The sequence below is a fragment of the Arabidopsis thaliana genome (assembly GCF_000001735.4).
Source record: "Arabidopsis thaliana chromosome 1 sequence".
NCBI classification, from domain to species: domain Eukaryota; kingdom Viridiplantae; phylum Streptophyta; class Magnoliopsida; order Brassicales; family Brassicaceae; genus Arabidopsis; species Arabidopsis thaliana.
In genome coordinates, this window is record NC_003070.9 from 28,032,559 (window position 1) to 28,050,279 (window position 17,721).

The following is a 17,721-nucleotide window of genomic DNA, read 5'->3' on the forward strand; positions in this document are numbered from 1 at the left end:
TCTCTACTCTCTATAACTTGAGGTCTTCATTTGCGAGGTTTGTGGTTTACATTGCCTTGGGACTGCGGGTAACTTTGATACTTTGCATTCTTCTTGGCCTAGAACGTAATATACGAAATTGTTTTGGACTGTTATTGTAAATTTCTAACAGATTCTACCAAACTTTGACGAGAAATATCAAGCACGTCTTCGTGGTTCTGGTTCAAAAGTCTCAACCTTTGAATCGTCGTTTCCTTCTTTCTCGCTTCAGATCTTCGAAAAACCCTAATTTTTTGTATAATTTCGCTTCCATGGCTGCTTCAGCTGCATTCTCCATTTCATCACCACCTTTTGTACCCTTTACCACCAAAATTCGCAGACCATTTCTCTTGCTTACTCCAAAATATCCCAAACCTGTTTCGGTGCGAGCTTCTGTGTCCTCGATCTCCATCGATGAAAAATTGCCAGTCCAAACAAAGGTTAGTTTACTAGTATCTTGTTTTGTATTAATGGTTTGATCCTTTGACTTGGAGAATGAATTAGACAAAATTGTATTAGTCATGTTGAGATTCTATTGAGTTTTGTTTCACAATCTTACTATATTAGCTGTATTCTTTTTATGTAGAATTTGATCAAAGTGAGATTTGTTTTCTTACTTCTGAAACCAGAAATGAAAAGTAAGGCTCTTCTGGGATAATCCTTTCGTTTCTGGGCTTCTTTTAATGTAATGATGCTGTTCTGTTTTAGACAAGCAACTGGCAGTGGAAGTTCAAGGGCAATTCGATTGGTATATACTATGAAGAGCATGAGAGGGAGAAGTGTGAATCGGCTAAGAATATTCTAATGATACCAACAATTTCCGATGTTAGCACCGTTGAGGAGTGGAGATCTGTAGCTAAAGACATTGTGCAGCGCGATGGAGACGTCAACTGGCGAGCAACTATTGTAGATTGGCCCGGTCTTGGTTACTCTGCTAGGCCGAAGATGGATTATGACACAGATGTCATGGAGAAGTTTGTGGTCGACTTCATGAACTCACCTGAAAGCCCAATGAGCCAGTCAGGTTAGTGTGAACCACTGCTTTTTCTATTTGTGTTGGCAAAATTATGGTAACAAAAAGCTACACATACTCTCCATGGCTTTAGTTCCCGGTTCCTTATAGTTCGATATGAAAACTGATTCGTAGTTGGTAATATCTATATTTACTTTGGCGAATAATTTTAGCTATACATGATATGATCCCTTGCAATGCTTAGAGTCCCTTACACTTAGCTCATTCTGAATGTATGTCTTCTCTATGGCTCTGACTGCTTATACGCTTGAATCGGGTTTCCATTGATCCTCCTTATTTGCTTTCTCAACTAACTAAAGAAACAAGCAATATCTTGACATAGTCCATGTAACTCCGAAACAGGTAATGATGATTTAGTGATCATTGGAGGAGGGCATGCGGCAACACTAGCACTCCGTGCTACCCAACGTGGGCTACTAAAACCATCAGCTATTGCTGCTGTCGCACCTACATGGGCTGGACCTCTCCCTATTGTATTTGGCCGTGATTCTTCCATGGTGTCGAGGTCCGTTGACATCTTTTCATTGAGAAAAGAAGAAGATAAAAACTTTCCTCTCTTGATCGCTCTGTTTTTTTCTCAACAGGTATGGTATGCTAAGAGGAACTCTAAGAGCACCTGGAGTTGGTTGGATGATGTACAACATGTTGGTGAGCAACGAGAAGTCAATCGAGTCTCAGTACAAATCCCATGTTTATGCAGACCAAACCAACGTGACCGATGCCATAATCCAAAGCAGATACGAGTTAACAAAACAGAAGGGATCACGCTACGTCCCTGCAGCTTTTCTGACTGGTTTACTCGACCCGGTATCATCCCGGGAAGAATTTCTCCAACTGTTTGCTGATTTGGAAGGGAAATTACCGGTTATGGTTATGTCAACAAAAGGAGCTCCAAAAAGATCGAAAGCAGAAATGGAAGCATTAAGAGGAGCGAAAGGAGTAAGCAAATTCGTGGAAGTTGAAGGTGCACTCTTACCTCAAGAAGAGTATCCTTCTCTTGTTGCTCAAGAGCTCTACAACTTCTTGCAAGAGACTTTTGCTAAATGTTAGATAGATTAAAGCTCACGTATACAGCCAGGCCCAGAAAATGTGACCGCAGGCCCATAGAGTGTTCATTGTTTGCTGAACTCTACAGTAAGAAGTCTTTTTTTATATTTGCTTTCCTAAGTTTCAATTCCAAAACATATTTTCCTTTTTAATTCCACACAACTTTTTTGAGAATACTGACTCAAAAACAGTGATAACCAGTTCCATATAGAATCAAAAAACAGAAAATATTTCTTAAATTGTCAACTATTTGGCCACCACCACACCACTTGAATTGTTTATTTTAATATTCCATAATTCTTCGTTTTAAAAATGAAAATGCGATTGAATAAAAACGACAAAATATAAGTGTCCATCTCTTTAAGGCTACTCATATATCCCCAAAAGTTGGATAAGTTCATCCCCCAAATGTCACGTAGATTCATCCCATGCCATGTATTTAGCCGACGGGGACTTCTTGGGCCTCAAAGTTATTATTTAATGGGCCAGATTCTCTATTTAATATTTCCAAAAGTTACCTAATATATATCATTATCAACTATCTTCTTTTTTCTCCAACTCCTTATCTCATATTACAAAGTTTTTTATATAAAATTTATAAATTGGATACAAATATATATATATATATATAAAATATGTATAAAATTAAGAATTTCTAACACTAAAGTTTGTATATTTTTTATTTAACTTAGAGAATAAATCAAGCACGAAAAATATTATTAGATAAACTTTGGTGCATGACATTTTTCTAAAAACATTTTGTCAGCATTTTCTTGTAAGTAGTATATATTATGTAATATTGCGGATTAGAATCTGGAATGTAACTAACCGGATTTGAAATCGGATTGTAAAGTAACGGATGATTATACTAGTACAAATCATGAAAATACAAATTGGGGCCCATTATAAAGAGTTTTAATCATGTGATTGATTGTGACTATGATTTTGAATAAATTTTCGGGCCTAGTTTAATTGCTTTAATGGGCCAATTTCGAATTAATGTGTCCATAACTTACCAGACCCAAATATATGCTTGTATGTATAATGGAAGCTTTCGGTCACATTCTTCAAAGTGGGGCTAATTGTCCTCAAGGACCTCAACTACGAAAACGATTTGAGTGTTTTTTTTTGTTTTCCAAACGATTCGAGTGTTTGGAGTTTGGACTATTTTATAACGTCATACAAAACAAAACAAAAAAAGTTTGCGAAATTATTTTTATTTATCTCACCATTTAGACAAATCCACACACCATATATTTCATTACACTTTGTAATTCATATTAAAAAATGTCTTATTTTTCCATTTTATATAAAGTTTGGTAGACAGCGAGCTATGGCCAATGGGTATCAAATATTTTGTTAGACATGTTGTTATGGGTATCAAATCATCATATCAAATCATTATTTAATTTGCATTAGATTCTTGCGTACTCTACAACTGCTCATAATTTTTTTATTTTATTTTACTTTCTTTCTGCTCATACATTTTGCACACCAATAATAAAAAGTTACCCATCCATATATATATGTCACTGATTAGATTATCCCATATTATCACCAAAAATATTTTGTTAATCAAATTGTTTTTTTTTTCTTTTTCTTTTTGTCAACAATCAAAATTTGACTACAAAATCTCGATTGACGCTGTGTGAAATAGATAATATATTATATATGAATATGCGCGTTGACTACGTCTTCGTTCGCTGGTTGCGTAAGTCCCGCACGTCCGTATATGGATGCATCTAGACGATGCAACTAAATTTTAGTATAGAAAAATACGTTTTCGAAAATTGATCGATATTGGTGTTTGGGTTTTGAATATGGAATATGTAAAGTGTAAACACTTATTGATCGGGAAAATGCATGAAATACATAAATTCAAATACAGTATATATGTCTATTACGTATCAAAACTAAGTTGTCATGCGGATACCAACCAGCTAGCCGACAAGTGATGAAAGAAGCTAGAGCAATCAAACAACCAATAGGGAAATGTAGCAATTAATAACCAGCTTTGTTATTGCTTGTTATCACAGAAAGGTCAATTACTGTCGCTTATTTATTTTTTGCATTAACATAAATAAGTTGTACTGTTACTTACAAAAATGATTTTGACAGTGACTAGGAAAAGAGTTTGCGTTACTTCAAAGTTTAAACACTATTTACACCGATTATTGTAAATTGTAATTGATCTCATAATTCGACGGTTGTAATGTTGCTGACGGCATGCACTGTTTTGTCTTTGCCGACAAACGTTTTTATCATTGTTGTAACTGTTTTTAGTTGTTATTAGAACAAAGTGGTGCATGCAGTTAAAATAACACAGAATCATTAGTGTGTCTAATTAAAAATTTGTGTGTATAATTTTCAATTCTATCTTTCGTCGGTATATTTCAATGGCTATTATTAGCCTATTACACCTCTATCTCCTGCAGTTTTGTTAACTAACAAACAAGTAACAGCTTTTGAAATAGTAGCAATCAATACAACGTGGAATATCTGCGATAATGTATCAAAACTGTGTATTATATTCATGTATTTATAGCCCTGAGCTATTCTTTTTTTTCTCCTCGAAGACTCGAGAGCAGTCGAGCTATTATGTGAATAGCCGACAATTGAGGGTGATAATGTAATTAAATAAAATAGGGTAATTACAATTAAGGACAATAATCCATCATTTTCATTTCATATTTTCATTGATCGCACATTTAATCTAGACCTTCCACGTGTGCATACTACATCTCATGCCATGATCACTCATTAACTACTCCAAATTACTAATCCGAATCTGCTGCTAAAAAGTTTCAACATTTTCACTCATGAGTTAGCTCTAATTGTAATTACGACTAATTGGTCTTACATCTTAATTAATGTTTTGTTGGCTCCCATTGCTAACACCCATAATAGTGGAATAGTATTTTTTAATGCAATTATTATATAGTTTTGTCTTTGAAAATTATTATGCAAATAAGTAAATATATATTCTCTATGTTTTAAAATATTTTTTAAACTAAAGTCACGTAGATTAGGAAGTATTTAGTTTTAAGAAAATCAACCAACCATAGAAAAATAAGATTTTAGAATACTTAAATTAATATATAATTTACATAAAAACTCGAAAACATTATTATAATATGAATAAAAATTATTTTTAAAACATCTTATACTATGAAATGGATAGAGTAATTGTTTCTTTAGTTTTAAAATTTTTGCGAAATTCTATTATACGACTTATATTATTATACAATTATGCGTCGTTAGATATAAGTCTTCATCTTTACCATTCCTAATTAGACAACTAATATCTGACGTGTTTTATCGATGTTTCAACTCCTCGAAAAATGTAAGAAAAAAATGATAATAACCGGCTTTTTTCAACAGACAATAAGCAGCTATCGTGGATATAATAATAGTTTATAATTTTCGTGGATATAATTTTTTGAATAAAATTTGTATATGATATTAGTCCAAGCTTCAGGTGTGAACTAATTAACTATTGATTTCTGTTTTGTTGTGATGGCTGTAGGATTGATACTCCAACTAGGCAACTACCAAATTTGCAAGAATATTTTAGATTAATGTACATTTATTTCGTCATAAATCAAATGATGTGTATATGTTAAAAAAGCAAATCGTTTTTCTCAAAAGACTGACTATATGGTGATGTAAAGCAAAAAGAATTGGAAAACAAAAAGTTTCTTTTTTTTTTCTTTTTCTTTTTAACAAAAAGTTTCTTTCCGTAGCTATTTGTAACAATGATAACAATATCCATTACAAACAAAAATAATGTAACCAGAAAAACAAAAAGTATGAAAATAATGTATGCGCGTAACAGAGTTTTTGGTTTAGTAAATTTAAAATTTAACTCCGTTTTGATGGTTTCATTAAAGTGGTCATGTCCGTTGAACGTTAAGGTGTATTATGTCAATATACAAAAACACATTAGTTACTAGTTAGTGTATTAAAATGAAACAATATTTGTCGTTTCATGTATTCGGAGAGCCCTAAAACTTTAGTATTTTTATAATTTATTAAATTTGTTTGTGTATTTTACATCTTTAAAAAAAATTATACACACATATTCGTTGTGTTATATGTTTGACGTTATACGTCAATATTATTATTTTTGAGGTGCTTACATTCGCATTTATATTTTACCGTTAAATCATAAATAACAAAATAGTTTAAAACAAATTACTGATGAAGACTACAAAACAAGTTCAGCTAATAACCAATCTTTATATATATATATATATATATATATATAGGTCCAATGTTTTGAATTATTATCACTTTAAAATTTAAAGAATAAAAGTTTTCAGTTACTGTGATTTTAGTCAGTCTCTATGAATGTATTATATAGCAAATATCTACATATTTTAGATGTTATTCTAGATTTTGGTCTAAATTTATTTCGTTACTAAACAAAAAATACATGTAATCATTTTTTTTTAATAATGTAGCAATATCTCGATTTCAGACAGTTCAAATGAAAACTTACTAACCTTAAAACAACTAAAATAGAAATAGTAACTGATTAAACTATAAAGTGATGTACCATTTAATTTGATAGATTGACTAGACATTTGAATAATGCAGTTCTAAGAATGTCATTTGAAAAGTAAACGTGGATCAGATTTTTTTCTATGAACAAAAGAACGTGGACGTTATCATGCCAATCTTTAGACAAACACCTAACAAAAATAAATCAGATTAAAGTGAACAATACGTGAATTAGATGCGATAGGGCCGGGTTTCTTGTATAGAGCTATTTTAAAATAATAAACAATTTAAATTAGCTATTTGTTTAACAAAACAAAAACAAAAAGCTAGCTATTTCATCATTGTTATAAAGTTTTGATAGTATACTAATCGAAATTGCTCTTTACCCCCAAAAGAAAAAGGAAAAAGAAAAATACTAATCGTAATTGTTATGTTATCAATATATGTAACACCGTCATCTTTGTTACGACAAGGATACAGCTGTTCTTTGAAGCTATTAATAACACTATAGGCCTATCAGGCATGGCCGCCAATTAAAATAAAGAAGACGTAAAAGCTGTATTTATATTCGGCTTAATTAATAGGAGTATTTCTTAGGTCTCATATCACATCGTATTTCACTTTTACTTGTTTAATTTATATAACTGGATTATGGAAAAATAAGGTTCGATGACAAAAAAAAAAGGTTCGATGAATACATACAGGCCGGTTAGAAAACTAACGATTGACAAATGATGATATATTGTTACGGTTGATTAAAGATTAAAAATATGCAAGACATAAAATAGTGGTAAAATTACTAATTTTAATTGATAAATAATAGCAGTGAAAATAATTTCTAGCCTAAAACTAAATATTTAAATAATTTGGAAGTCGTCAATTTTTAATTGATAAATAATAGTATTTCGTACATAACCGTTTCCTTTTCAATTCAAAATGATAATGTGGTACAAAGCGTGAGGAGAATCGTTTCTTCGTTGTAACAGATTGTGGGCAATACCGTTTTTTTTTTTTTGCTAAGACAGTAAATATCATTAAATGAAAGTTGTGGTGTTAAAAAAAAAAAAAAAAAAAGTTGTGGTGTTACAAAATGTAAGACCTAAAGAGATGAACCTTGCCAGGAAATACCGTTCTTTTGCTCTGATTTTTGTACCTCAATCTTTGTATTTCTATAAAAGATTGATCTGATCTTCGTGAGAGACTAGTGATGAAACTTGAGAGAAACGTTTGACTTAATTATAATCCTCTTCTTCTTTTTTTCTTTTTGGATAAAAACTTGTAATCTTTATGTATTATGGTAGTTGGATGGAATCTGCATGAGGGAAAACCTTTGCCATGATGTCTGGATTTTGCACCGAACTTAAACTATGGTGCATTCTTCTTCTTTGCTCTTTCGATTTGTTTTATTTTTGGTCAGTGTTAAAATCGAAAATCGAATAAATTTACCAACTTAGCGAATCTTTAGATCCAATTTTCAACACTACTAACGCATATAAAATTTAAAGAGGAGAAGAGAAGACAAGGAAACTTTTTGGAGAATAGACTGATTGTGATTTCTCAACACTAAGCATATAAAATCTCACCTATATAATCGGTAAAATACTAAAGACTCGTAATTGCAGTGCCAACCCTTTGATTAAGTATAGCCACGTAAGTGAAGAGAAGGGCTGACTTTTTGAACAAGCAACGGAAAATGAGTTAATGCTCTTCGCTGTCTCTATTGACTCGATTCCCTTCAAAGGCTTTTATTTAGGCTCAGCAGCCACGTAGAAGATTTTTTTTTTTTTCTGTCAATATTTACGTGTTGCGGTTAACTTCGTAGGCAATTAAAACCGGTTTTAGGGGTCACAATTTAAAAAGAAATTAAGGTTTTCATATGTTAATATATAAAGACAAAAAATAAATTAAATTCTTCAAAATAAAGATAAAATTGACATTCATGCACTAGTGCTCGTTTTGGTTTAAATATATGTACGTCTTTATTTCAATGCATATAGATCCAAAGAACAACAACCCATAAGACTTGGACATTTGTGTTTCTCCTCAACATTCAAAGTCTTTAGTGAAACCTCTCTTGTAAGAAGCCAAAAAAATAAAGAGAAAGATTCAAAGAAGGAAAGAAATTGAGGATGACTATTTCAAGTCCAAAGAGAGATTTTGAGTAGACCCTCTTCACAAAAATCCAATCTTAGAGTCTTACTAGTTACTATCTAGCTTACATACACAGAGACACTATACCAAAAATCCAATCTTATTAGAGTACTTACTATATAGCTTACACATACACACACACGAAGTACTATTTCAACGATCAAGAGCGTGTGCGTGAGGATATGGGTAGACCACCTTGTTGCGAGAAGATTGAGGTGAAGAAAGGACCATGGACTCCCGAAGAAGACATAATCTTGGTCTCTTATATCCAACAACACGGCCCTGGAAATTGGAGATCTGTCCCTGCAAACACCGGTCTTTATATATCTTCATTCACTCTCCTTCTTTCTTCTTCTTATATATCTTTCTTATAAGATTTTTCCACATATATAAATATTTATATATGTTTCAGGTTTGCTAAGGTGTAGCAAGAGTTGCAGACTTAGATGGACTAATTACCTTCGTCCCGGGATCAAACGAGGAAATTTCACTCAACCGGAAGAGAAGATGATCATCCACCTTCAAGCTCTTTTGGGAAATAGGTATGGAATTACTCCTTTAATTCTCCCTGTTTTATATTAAATTGATTCACGTTGATCTCCAATATCTAAGTTTGTCCATCTTCCGTAATCTCCTAATTAACAATATAAATTATATAGAGTATTAGCATTTCATTTTATTAGTGTTTTTTTTGTTATTATTTATTTGATTGGATGTCCACTTTGAAAATAAGATGGGCAGCTATAGCATCATATCTACCTCAGAGGACCGACAATGATATCAAGAACTACTGGAACACTCATCTTAAAAAGAAACTAGTGATGATGAAGTTTCAAAATGGTATCATCAACGAAAACAAAACCAATCTGGCAACAGATATTTCGTCTTGTAATAATAACAACAATGGATGTAATCACAACAAAAGGACCACCAACAAAGGCCAATGGGAGAAAAAACTTCAAACAGACATCAACATGGCCAAACAAGCCTTATTCCAAGCCTTGTCACTTGACCAACCATCTTCATTGATCCCTCCCGATCCTGACTCACCAAAACCTCATCATCATTCTACCACCACTTATGCCTCAAGCACAGATAACATCTCTAAATTACTCCAGAACTGGACAAGCTCATCATCGTCAAAGCCTAACACTTCATCAGTCTCCAACAACCGGAGCTCAAGCCCCGGTGAAGGAGGACTTTTTGATCATCACTCTTTGTTCTCATCGAATTCAGAATCTGGATCAGTTGATGAGAAGCTGAATTTGATGTCCGAGACAAGCATGTTCAAAGGTGAGAGCAAGCCAGACATAGACATGGAAGCTACACCTACTACTACTACTACTGATGATCAAGGCTCGTTGTCATTGATCGAGAAATGGTTGTTTGATGATCAAGGCTTGGTTCAGTGTGATGATAGTCAAGAAGATCTCATCGACGTGTCTTTAGAGGAGTTAAAATAATGATAACAACAGTCAAGATTTGTTCTATAAGAAAATAAAACGTATAGAACAACGATAAAGCTAGCTAGGTTTATTAATTTTTCTTTCTTTTGTCTTTTCTCTATGATCTTTAGTTACATTTTATTTTACTGTGTGGCTTGCTTGTGGTCAAGTCGATGAAGATCAAACTGTGATATACTATTTATATGTAAAGTACTATAAAGTTAAGAGTAGTTGAATAAACTAAAGTTTTTCGGTTGGGTCAAAAACAAAGAGGACAAAAACAACTAATTTTTTGTGTTTTGTTGAATTTATATCTTTCAGAATTAAATTTGTAACGTAGCAAATTTTATTAATGATGACATGGCGATATCACTGGTCAAATTCATCCGATGATTAATTATTTTACATGAACTGTCGAAGATTTTTTTTTTCTGTCATTGACAAATATATATGATATATGGATTTATTATATTTAGTTTCTATTAGCACTGCCATTTAGTCTTGTGAATACTCGATTGCAATGTTTTTTTTCTACTCGCTAGATTTTACGATATCAATAGCTAAACAAATATGTCAAGTCAGACTTACGATCTTGATTATTATTTTCAAGTGTGAACGGTGTTATTTAGCGGAAAGAATGCTGTTAATTCAGTGTTCGATCGTTAAATCTTTAAAGACTACGAGCATTAATGACGATTAGGTTGGGGGAAATCATTAAAAGTCTACGACTATAGTATGATTTTCTTGTAATTGGTTTTTTGAAATCATGTAACCTACAAAATTGGCTAATCATCATTAAATATAAGCAGCCACCACTCGTTATATAACAGTGAAAAGAAATCATAGTAATAGAATAGGACTATACTTTTGGCATTTCTTGAATAGGAGTTAGTGATAACAAACAACAAAAGAATATGACTTAATAGTATAACCTTTTTTTTTTAAGTATAACTTAATTGTCTTTAGTTATCTAGTATACTTGTATAACTAACCTTGTCAATATCACAGTTTAAATCAGTTATCGTACTTTTGTTCTAATATAAAAAAGGGATGTTGATTGGCCAAATGAAAATAATTTTACATAAATTGGTAGTAATTATGTGGCAACAAACAAATTTTAGACGATTTTACTTCTCAGTTCTCATTAGTTATGACGTATGCATGGTTTTTCTCATAAAGTTGCGCTGTTTTCCTGAAACTATTGATGAAAATATCCAATTTAATAGACCGGCAAACTCATGATCATAGAAATAAATCATTATAGCTTGTGTCTAACGTGTTTGTTACGATTTTGTAGATAAAGGCAACGTCATTGACTTAGTCAATAACGGATCAGAGCCTGGTTTCTTAAGCCCATATAAACTAATGGGCCTATCCATTATCCGATTAAATTTGACTTCTACATGCGCAAGTTCTTCTTCCTTTTGGTGTTGGTGTATGTAGTCTCCACCATCTCATTCAAAATTTTGTTTCTTAAAGAAACTAGTATCTGCTCTTGCAGGTCAAAGAAACCAGCATTTTTGTAACTCTAATAATAAAAGGTTGGTTAAAAAGTAGATATAGTACCCGTTTAGTTAATTTCTTGGTATTGAATTCAAGGAAGGAGATGATCGACTATAGGGTCCAATAAGTATTTTGAACCTGATGTAGTTGTGAAACTCTTAGAGAGTCAGAGGGTTTACAACCTGATGTATTTTAGTAAAAATACTGAAGCTTACTCATTAAACATACTTAGAGTAATATACTCATTATATTATCAGGTTTCAGAGTTCACGTCAAGGGCACTTAATTAGTGTTGTTATTGTAGGTTTGTTTATTACTAATCAAGACTACGTTGTAATCGGCTTTTGCTCTGTAACTGAACACGGTGGTGATTTATAGTTTAGCCGTTATCATTGAACTCCTCGATTATAAGAGTCCTTAATAATGCCTTTTGCAACATAATAAAGAAAAACAGTTTAGAAGTTACAAATATGATCCAAATTTCAAAAAAAAAAAAAAAGTTAAAAATATGATGCACAATCATCCAATTTCCAAACACAATGTATCATAAAAATTTGTTTAACATTCTGTTTTATATATTCTAACCATGTACTTTGAAAGTCAGGTGTGACCTAAGAAGATATATGAAAAACGTAGATCTGTTTATTCGCTACTACTTGATTTTGATAAGAAATGTCATCGCGCTTACCATAAAACATGAACTAGAAGATTAAGTTTGTCAAGTAATATCAATTGAATGTTTGTATAAACGCCGACTAACTTAGGTAAGAGTAAACCGAGTATACACGATACTGCATTGAATTTGATATATCTATGATATTATGTATACATATAGTTTGCGCATGCTTTGAGAATTTTCTAAGAATTGAATAGTTTTTCGAGAGAGGAAAAAGGAGAGAAAGAGAGTGTGAATAGAGGATTAAAAGGACAGAAGCATGTGAGATTTGAAGGCGGGCCTTTGGAAATCACATCGATCCCATGTATCAAAAGGAAAGGAACTCTCATCTTCACTTTCAATCATTTTCTCGAACCCATCTCTCCATTGTTAGATAAGCCAAAGGTTTCTTTTCGCTGTCTTGGTCCATGTGTTTTGTTCATTTTTGGTCCCTTGTTTTATTCTTTAACAAGGATATTTTGTTTTTTCTTAATTCTAAAAACAATTGCCTTGTCATTCCACTATATATATCATGACCCCCTTTTCATATTTAATTCTTTTACCTTTAAGTTGTTTATAGTAAAGGGTTATTTCTCTCTTAGTTTTAAAAATGTGTCCATGAAGTTGAACTACACTAGAACTCCCGATAGAAGCCTCGAATTTAGTGGAGAATTCAGTGATTGTTTTAAATTTTTGATGACAATTAAATAAAGATAAGTCACATACCACGGGCCTTTTACTAAGCTTGTGCATGGGGCCTAGGGCTTTCCACGTCGGTCCATTAGTAAGAAAAAAACAACAAACAAAAACAAAACAAAACAAATCCTTAATAATAATCATACTAATTAGTGGGTGGGTCTTCTAAAGGTTGCTCACTTACGAAAGAGCCAATCGTCAACAAAAAATGCAAGATTGATCACCCAAATAAAACCATTTTGACTTGTTTAGAAAATAAAATATCATCATTGGTTTTTAATGTCGATTGATTTGCCAATGATGGGCCTTCACCGATTTCAACTTCACGCTCTCCACGACAATTACATGCCACCTAATTGAAAAGATGCCCCGATTTTTTAGCGTTGTACACTTTGAAAATTTTTAAGATTTAATTTCTCTAATTATTGTTAATGCTTTACACATTTCACGCTTCACCGTCGAGAAGAAAGAGCTTGAAGTGTATAAAAATCTTATTATTTACTTTACATTGCAAATGATTGGAAATTTGGGTAATGACGAAACGGGAAAAAAATGATTTGCAATACTGCATGTTTTTATCGGTCATGAAACTTCGTAGAAATGTAAATTTTTGCGACATTTCGCAAAGTGGCCACTAGCCAAATGTGATTGTGGAAAATGATTTTGAAATATTGCAAAGTTTAAACCTAGCCGAGTTATTTACTAGTCTTTTTTTACCTTTTTCTTCAGAAATATCCTCTATATATAAAACTTTCGTCTTTAAATATGCGTGCCAAAATATTAAAAACAGAATACAGTTCAGAATTTCTGGAGATTCACAATATGCTCTAGTTTTAAAATTGGAATATAAATATAAAAAGCTCTTTTCGTTTCGAAACAATATTAATAAAAACTACAGTGGTCTTTTCCAACAAATTCGAGTGGCCACTTAGTCCTTAGATGATGGCAAAAGCAGCCAATACATCATTTTTTAATCACAAAACCAAATCTTTTCCCATGGCCATAGATATACACTTATTTAATTGTAGTTGCTTCCGCCTCTTCTTTTGATTCTATAGACTATTTTTTTTTTTTTTTTGTCGAAATTGATTCTATAGACTATTAGACTTGAAAATAAGTAGACAAAACCACTAACCTAGACGATAAGAAGACATGATTCGATATGTGGGCCGGTTGTGGTATAAAAGAAGTTGCGTACATATATAGTTTATACAAAAACATATCTTGCTTTCATATATATACACGTAACATATATGATTATATCATAAATGGAATTAGATTCAAGAAGCCAAAAAAAAATGGAATTAGATTCAACTATCTGCAAGATAATTATCTGATTTATCCGGCGACGTACTATCAACATGCTCATATTCACAACTGGTCGTGATTGCAGATATAATATGATTCTAGAATCTATGTTGAAAATACAATATATTTTTTTTGGTTTGAAAAAACATAAATGTAAAACGATTGTTGAGGTTTACTAACGTTTGGAAAAGTACTATATAACTATATACAAATTTAAGCTTCGACTTCAGAGGTTCAATATTCAAAGAAAAAAGAAGAGAGAGGGCACATGTATGGGAACTTGTATTCGTGTTTTAGACTGATATAATACTTAGTTGTATACTTTTAACAAAGAGACCTCCTATACAAAGTATTTCATAAATAAGATCGAGAAATAGTCGATATATAAAAAATACATATAGTGTGACGTGATCCTAAACTCGACTGATGCTTCTTTCCTGTAAATGTGATCCTAAATTCGACTTATGAAACAAAAAAATTCCACTTTCATTCTCCAAATTAACAAAAAAAATAAAAATCTACACTCGATCTTAAGATTTTATAAATTAAATCAGCATAGGGTCACGTATGCTATTTCATGAAGCTGGCTCATTGAACCAAAAAGCTAAACTTAAAAGTAAAATATTGTTTACATCATAAACAGAACTATACAATATGTCAAACCAACAAGCAATTTTATATATACCTATAGATATAGATGGGCGGTATGCTGTTTTTGATATACACATCAATATTCATATACAAATATCCTCTAACAAATTCATCTTTAAAAATCAATCGATAAATCCAAACCAAAAGAAGAAAAAAGTAAAATCCTCTAAAAATCAAGCGTTAGGTGGAGAATACTCACAAACAACCTCAGTATCAACTTCCTTCCGGTGAAAATTCCGGTGACAACCACAAGCCGCGCATCTCAAAGCATCAACGGTTCCTTCAACTCCGGCGGCCATGAACTCACGGCAACCGTCGACGGCGTAGCCTCCGATGTTAGCAGCGTGATTCTTCTGACACTCCACGTAACGGACGTTACTGATCTCGGAGGAAGAAGAAGAAGACGAAGTAGTAGTCCAAGAGGAAGATGTGTTGGAGTTTCTTGATCTCTGCTTGATTACCATCTGTCTCTTCTTCATCATGAACTGTGAAACCCTAGTTTTAGCCCTGGAATCGAAAATGGCTCTTTGGTCTTACGAAAGACTCTTTATGAAAACGAAGTGAAGAAGACTAGAAGGTGTGGACTTGTTCTTTGGTAATGCCCTTTGTGCCCCTTTTATAAAATAGCTACATTGTTATTGTTAATAATCTAACCCTAGAGATGATTAATTTATGTATTTATCTCTACGGTGTCGACAAAGTGGCTTAAAATATGGGCTACTTTGTACATAATTGATCTTTTTTGTTCGTCTCCCTATAAATAGTGATTTAAAACTATATTTATGTACATGACCAAAACTGATTATTGAAACTGGATAAACTATGAAATAATTAATTGTACACTACTGTATATTCAGTGAAGATATTATTATTATGAAATAGTGAAATGTACAGTATAATAATTTAAAAAGATGGGGGATTTTGTCTCTCTGTCGATAAAACGATATTCATTCTCTTCCATTATTTCACGTATTGTCATGTTCAAACGCGACATAAGGGTATAGAAATTTATTATTCTCTTCCTGTCTTCCATTATGGTCTTCGATCGTTCTCCGTCATAGAATACGAATGACATAGTGAAAGAATCAAAGAATGCGATAGAAATAACAACTTTGTGTTTCTTTTACTAAAAAATAAACAAAATTCCTTCTTCTTTTTTTCCTGCACTAGCATGATGCGTTATCATGTTAAAGTCCAATAATCATAGGCAGATGTATGTACATTAGAGTCTCTAGTATTTTGAGACCCAAGAAAATAATCTCTGGACTCTAAAGATTAATTATCAGCAGCCAGCCTTATTTTACCGTCGAGGTCATGTGCATTGCATTATACGGATAATTAATAATTAATTTCTATAGAATATAATAAAATAAAAGTTATTTGAGTAAATAAATTAAATGCGAATCCGACTCAGTCCAACGGACCTGCTCCCACAAGCAAGAGACAATGACAGGTTAATATTGGAATGCAATCACATTTCTATTTACTTTTTTTTTTCTTCCAATTCATATAATACATTTAATATAGTTGTGATTGTTTTTATCGAACATGCGCTATGTAAGATTTGAACTCATACTAACACAACCCAAAGACCAATTAACTAGAGCCAATATGTGTTAGGGATTTAGAATTTGACATGACGTCCTAACGATAAATAAAAAAAAATACTTTCTAGGTACAAAATAATTTCTAAAGGACTTTTTATCTACTAAAGTAGTATATCATAACAGATAGATAACACACTATAATTTAATTATTGTCTATTGATTATGTTTCTTTCACTTTGATAACTCTTATGATCTCATCTCTCGTGTGCCAGCTTGAATTTTGCAAAATATAAAAAAATAAACGACTATTCAATCAAAAATGAACGAACTAGTAGCTTCGATTTTGTAAGACAATTAGATGAAGACAACAATTGCAAAGCAGGGATATGGATTTGATGACATTTTCAAAAGGAAATAAACAAGACAGGATTATATGTTTGGTAATTGAATTTTAATACTGACTAATTAATTAGTCAAATTGACTTCTTTAGACGTACGTGATCAACCAACAAAACATGGATCCCACTTGACACACAAAAGTCCATGTGAACATCGACTTTTATTATTCTTCTCGCTTAAAGTAAGTTTCTAACTGTAATATGTAATTTTGTATGTAACCAAAAATAATTTAAAACTAATTGCATGCATATATAGAGTCGGAGTATGTACTCTATTTAGGTCAAAATATGCACAGTATATCATTTAGCTTGATATTATTATTTTTTGTCATCTTTTCTGTATGATACATAATTGCAACAAAAACAGGTCAAAGATTTTTCTCTGACCACGATAAGCTTTAAAATCAGGAAACATTATTCTATAACTTAATTCTGATTATCAAAAATTTAGATTCTAATTATAGTTATACTGAAGAATGTGTTATGCGTTTGGTGTTCACTGGACAAATAATGCGATCAAAATATTGAATACTTTATACCATTTAGAATTGTACACAAATTAAATGCTACTGGTTAGATGCCAATGCAATGTATTTTTATTTTATTTTTAGTCCATAGAAGAAACCAAGAAAATACCGTTTTTGTGACGAAAAAAAATTCTTAGCGGAAGCAGAACTATGAAATAGGGTTCTAGTTGACCATGGAAAACACAACAACCATTATATTAAAAAAAATGTCATAAGTGCCGATGTTAATAAAAACATAA

The 17,721-nt window shown here is 32.1% G+C and overlaps 3 protein-coding genes and 2 long non-coding RNA genes across 8 annotated transcripts; 4 read left to right on the top strand and 1 right to left on the bottom strand.

Annotated features, from left to right (window-relative positions):
* The first annotated feature begins 3 nt into the window (after positions 1 to 3).
* On the top strand, positions 4 to 2,305 carry AT1G74640 (alpha/beta-Hydrolases superfamily protein). Its single transcript, NM_106122.3, has 4 exons — positions 4 to 458; positions 727 to 1,042; positions 1,394 to 1,556; positions 1,636 to 2,305. The coding sequence occupies exons 1-4, from the start codon at positions 291 to 293 to the stop codon at positions 2,099 to 2,101; spliced, it is 1,113 nt and encodes a 370-aa protein (NP_565087.1). The 5' UTR covers positions 4 to 290; the 3' UTR covers positions 2,102 to 2,305.
* Positions 2,306 to 8,587: 6,282 nt separating this feature from the next.
* MYB31 (myb domain protein 31) lies at positions 8,588 to 10,464 on the top strand. Of its 3 annotated transcripts, NM_106123.4 has the most exons (3): positions 8,588 to 9,067; positions 9,165 to 9,294; positions 9,486 to 10,463. In NM_106123.4, exons 1-3 carry the CDS (start codon positions 8,935 to 8,937, stop codon positions 10,213 to 10,215), a joined length of 993 nt encoding a protein of 330 aa, NP_177603.1. In that variant the 5' UTR covers positions 8,588 to 8,934; the 3' UTR covers positions 10,216 to 10,463. The 3 variants fall into 3 exon arrangements, with proteins under 3 accessions (NP_177603.1, NP_001320341.1, NP_001320340.1); NM_001334658.1 differs by having other exon boundaries at positions 8,607 to 9,067; positions 9,165 to 10,464; NM_001334659.1 differs by having other exon boundaries at positions 8,609 to 9,294; positions 9,486 to 10,458.
* Positions 10,465 to 12,773: 2,309 nt separating this feature from the next.
* Positions 12,774 to 13,515, top strand: AT1G09493. The gene has a single exon (NR_139635.1). It is a non-coding gene; the product is annotated as an other RNA (long non-coding RNA).
* On the bottom strand, positions 12,914 to 15,731 carry MIF1 (mini zinc finger 1). 2 transcript variants are annotated; one of them, NM_001334660.1, is made up of 2 exons: positions 15,210 to 15,731; positions 12,914 to 13,403 (listed from the first exon to the last, which is right to left on the bottom strand). In NM_001334660.1, the coding sequence occupies exons 1-2, from the start codon at positions 15,490 to 15,492 to the stop codon at positions 13,393 to 13,395; spliced, it is 294 nt and encodes a 97-aa protein (NP_001323255.1). In that variant the 5' UTR covers positions 15,493 to 15,731; the 3' UTR covers positions 12,914 to 13,392. The 2 variants fall into 2 exon arrangements, with proteins under 2 accessions (NP_001323255.1, NP_565088.1); NM_106124.2 differs by lacking the exon at positions 12,914 to 13,403 and having other exon boundaries at positions 14,694 to 15,628.
* On the top strand, positions 14,611 to 14,858 carry AT1G09497. The gene has a single exon (NR_139636.1). It is a non-coding gene; the product is annotated as an other RNA (long non-coding RNA).
* Positions 15,732 to 17,721: the final 1,990 nt, after the last annotated feature.

What these genes read in the sequence shown, in the direction of transcription:
- MYB31 (NM_106123.4), top strand. Translation starts at nt 8,935, where the DNA reads ATGGGTAGACCACCTTGTTGCGAGAAGATTGAGGTGAAGAAAGGACCA. An exon ending in ATCTGTCCCTGCAAACACCG is followed by an intron (nt 9,068 to 9,164) that starts GTCTTTATATAT and finishes TATATGTTTCAG; the next exon opens with GTTTGCTAAGGTGTAGCAAG. An exon ending in CAAGCTCTTTTGGGAAATAG is followed by an intron (nt 9,295 to 9,485) that starts GTATGGAATTAC and finishes TTTGAAAATAAG; the next exon opens with ATGGGCAGCTATAGCATCAT.
- AT1G74640 (NM_106122.3), top strand. Translation starts at nt 291, where the DNA reads ATGGCTGCTTCAGCTGCATTCTCCATTTCATCACCACCTTTTGTACCC. An exon ending in AATTGCCAGTCCAAACAAAG is followed by an intron (nt 459 to 726) that starts GTTAGTTTACTA and finishes GTTCTGTTTTAG; the next exon opens with ACAAGCAACTGGCAGTGGAA. An exon ending in AAGCCCAATGAGCCAGTCAG is followed by an intron (nt 1,043 to 1,393) that starts GTTAGTGTGAAC and finishes ACTCCGAAACAG; the next exon opens with GTAATGATGATTTAGTGATC.
- MIF1 (NM_106124.2), bottom strand. Translation starts at nt 15,492, where the DNA reads ATGATGAAGAAGAGACAGATGGTAATCAAGCAGAGATCAAGAAACTCC.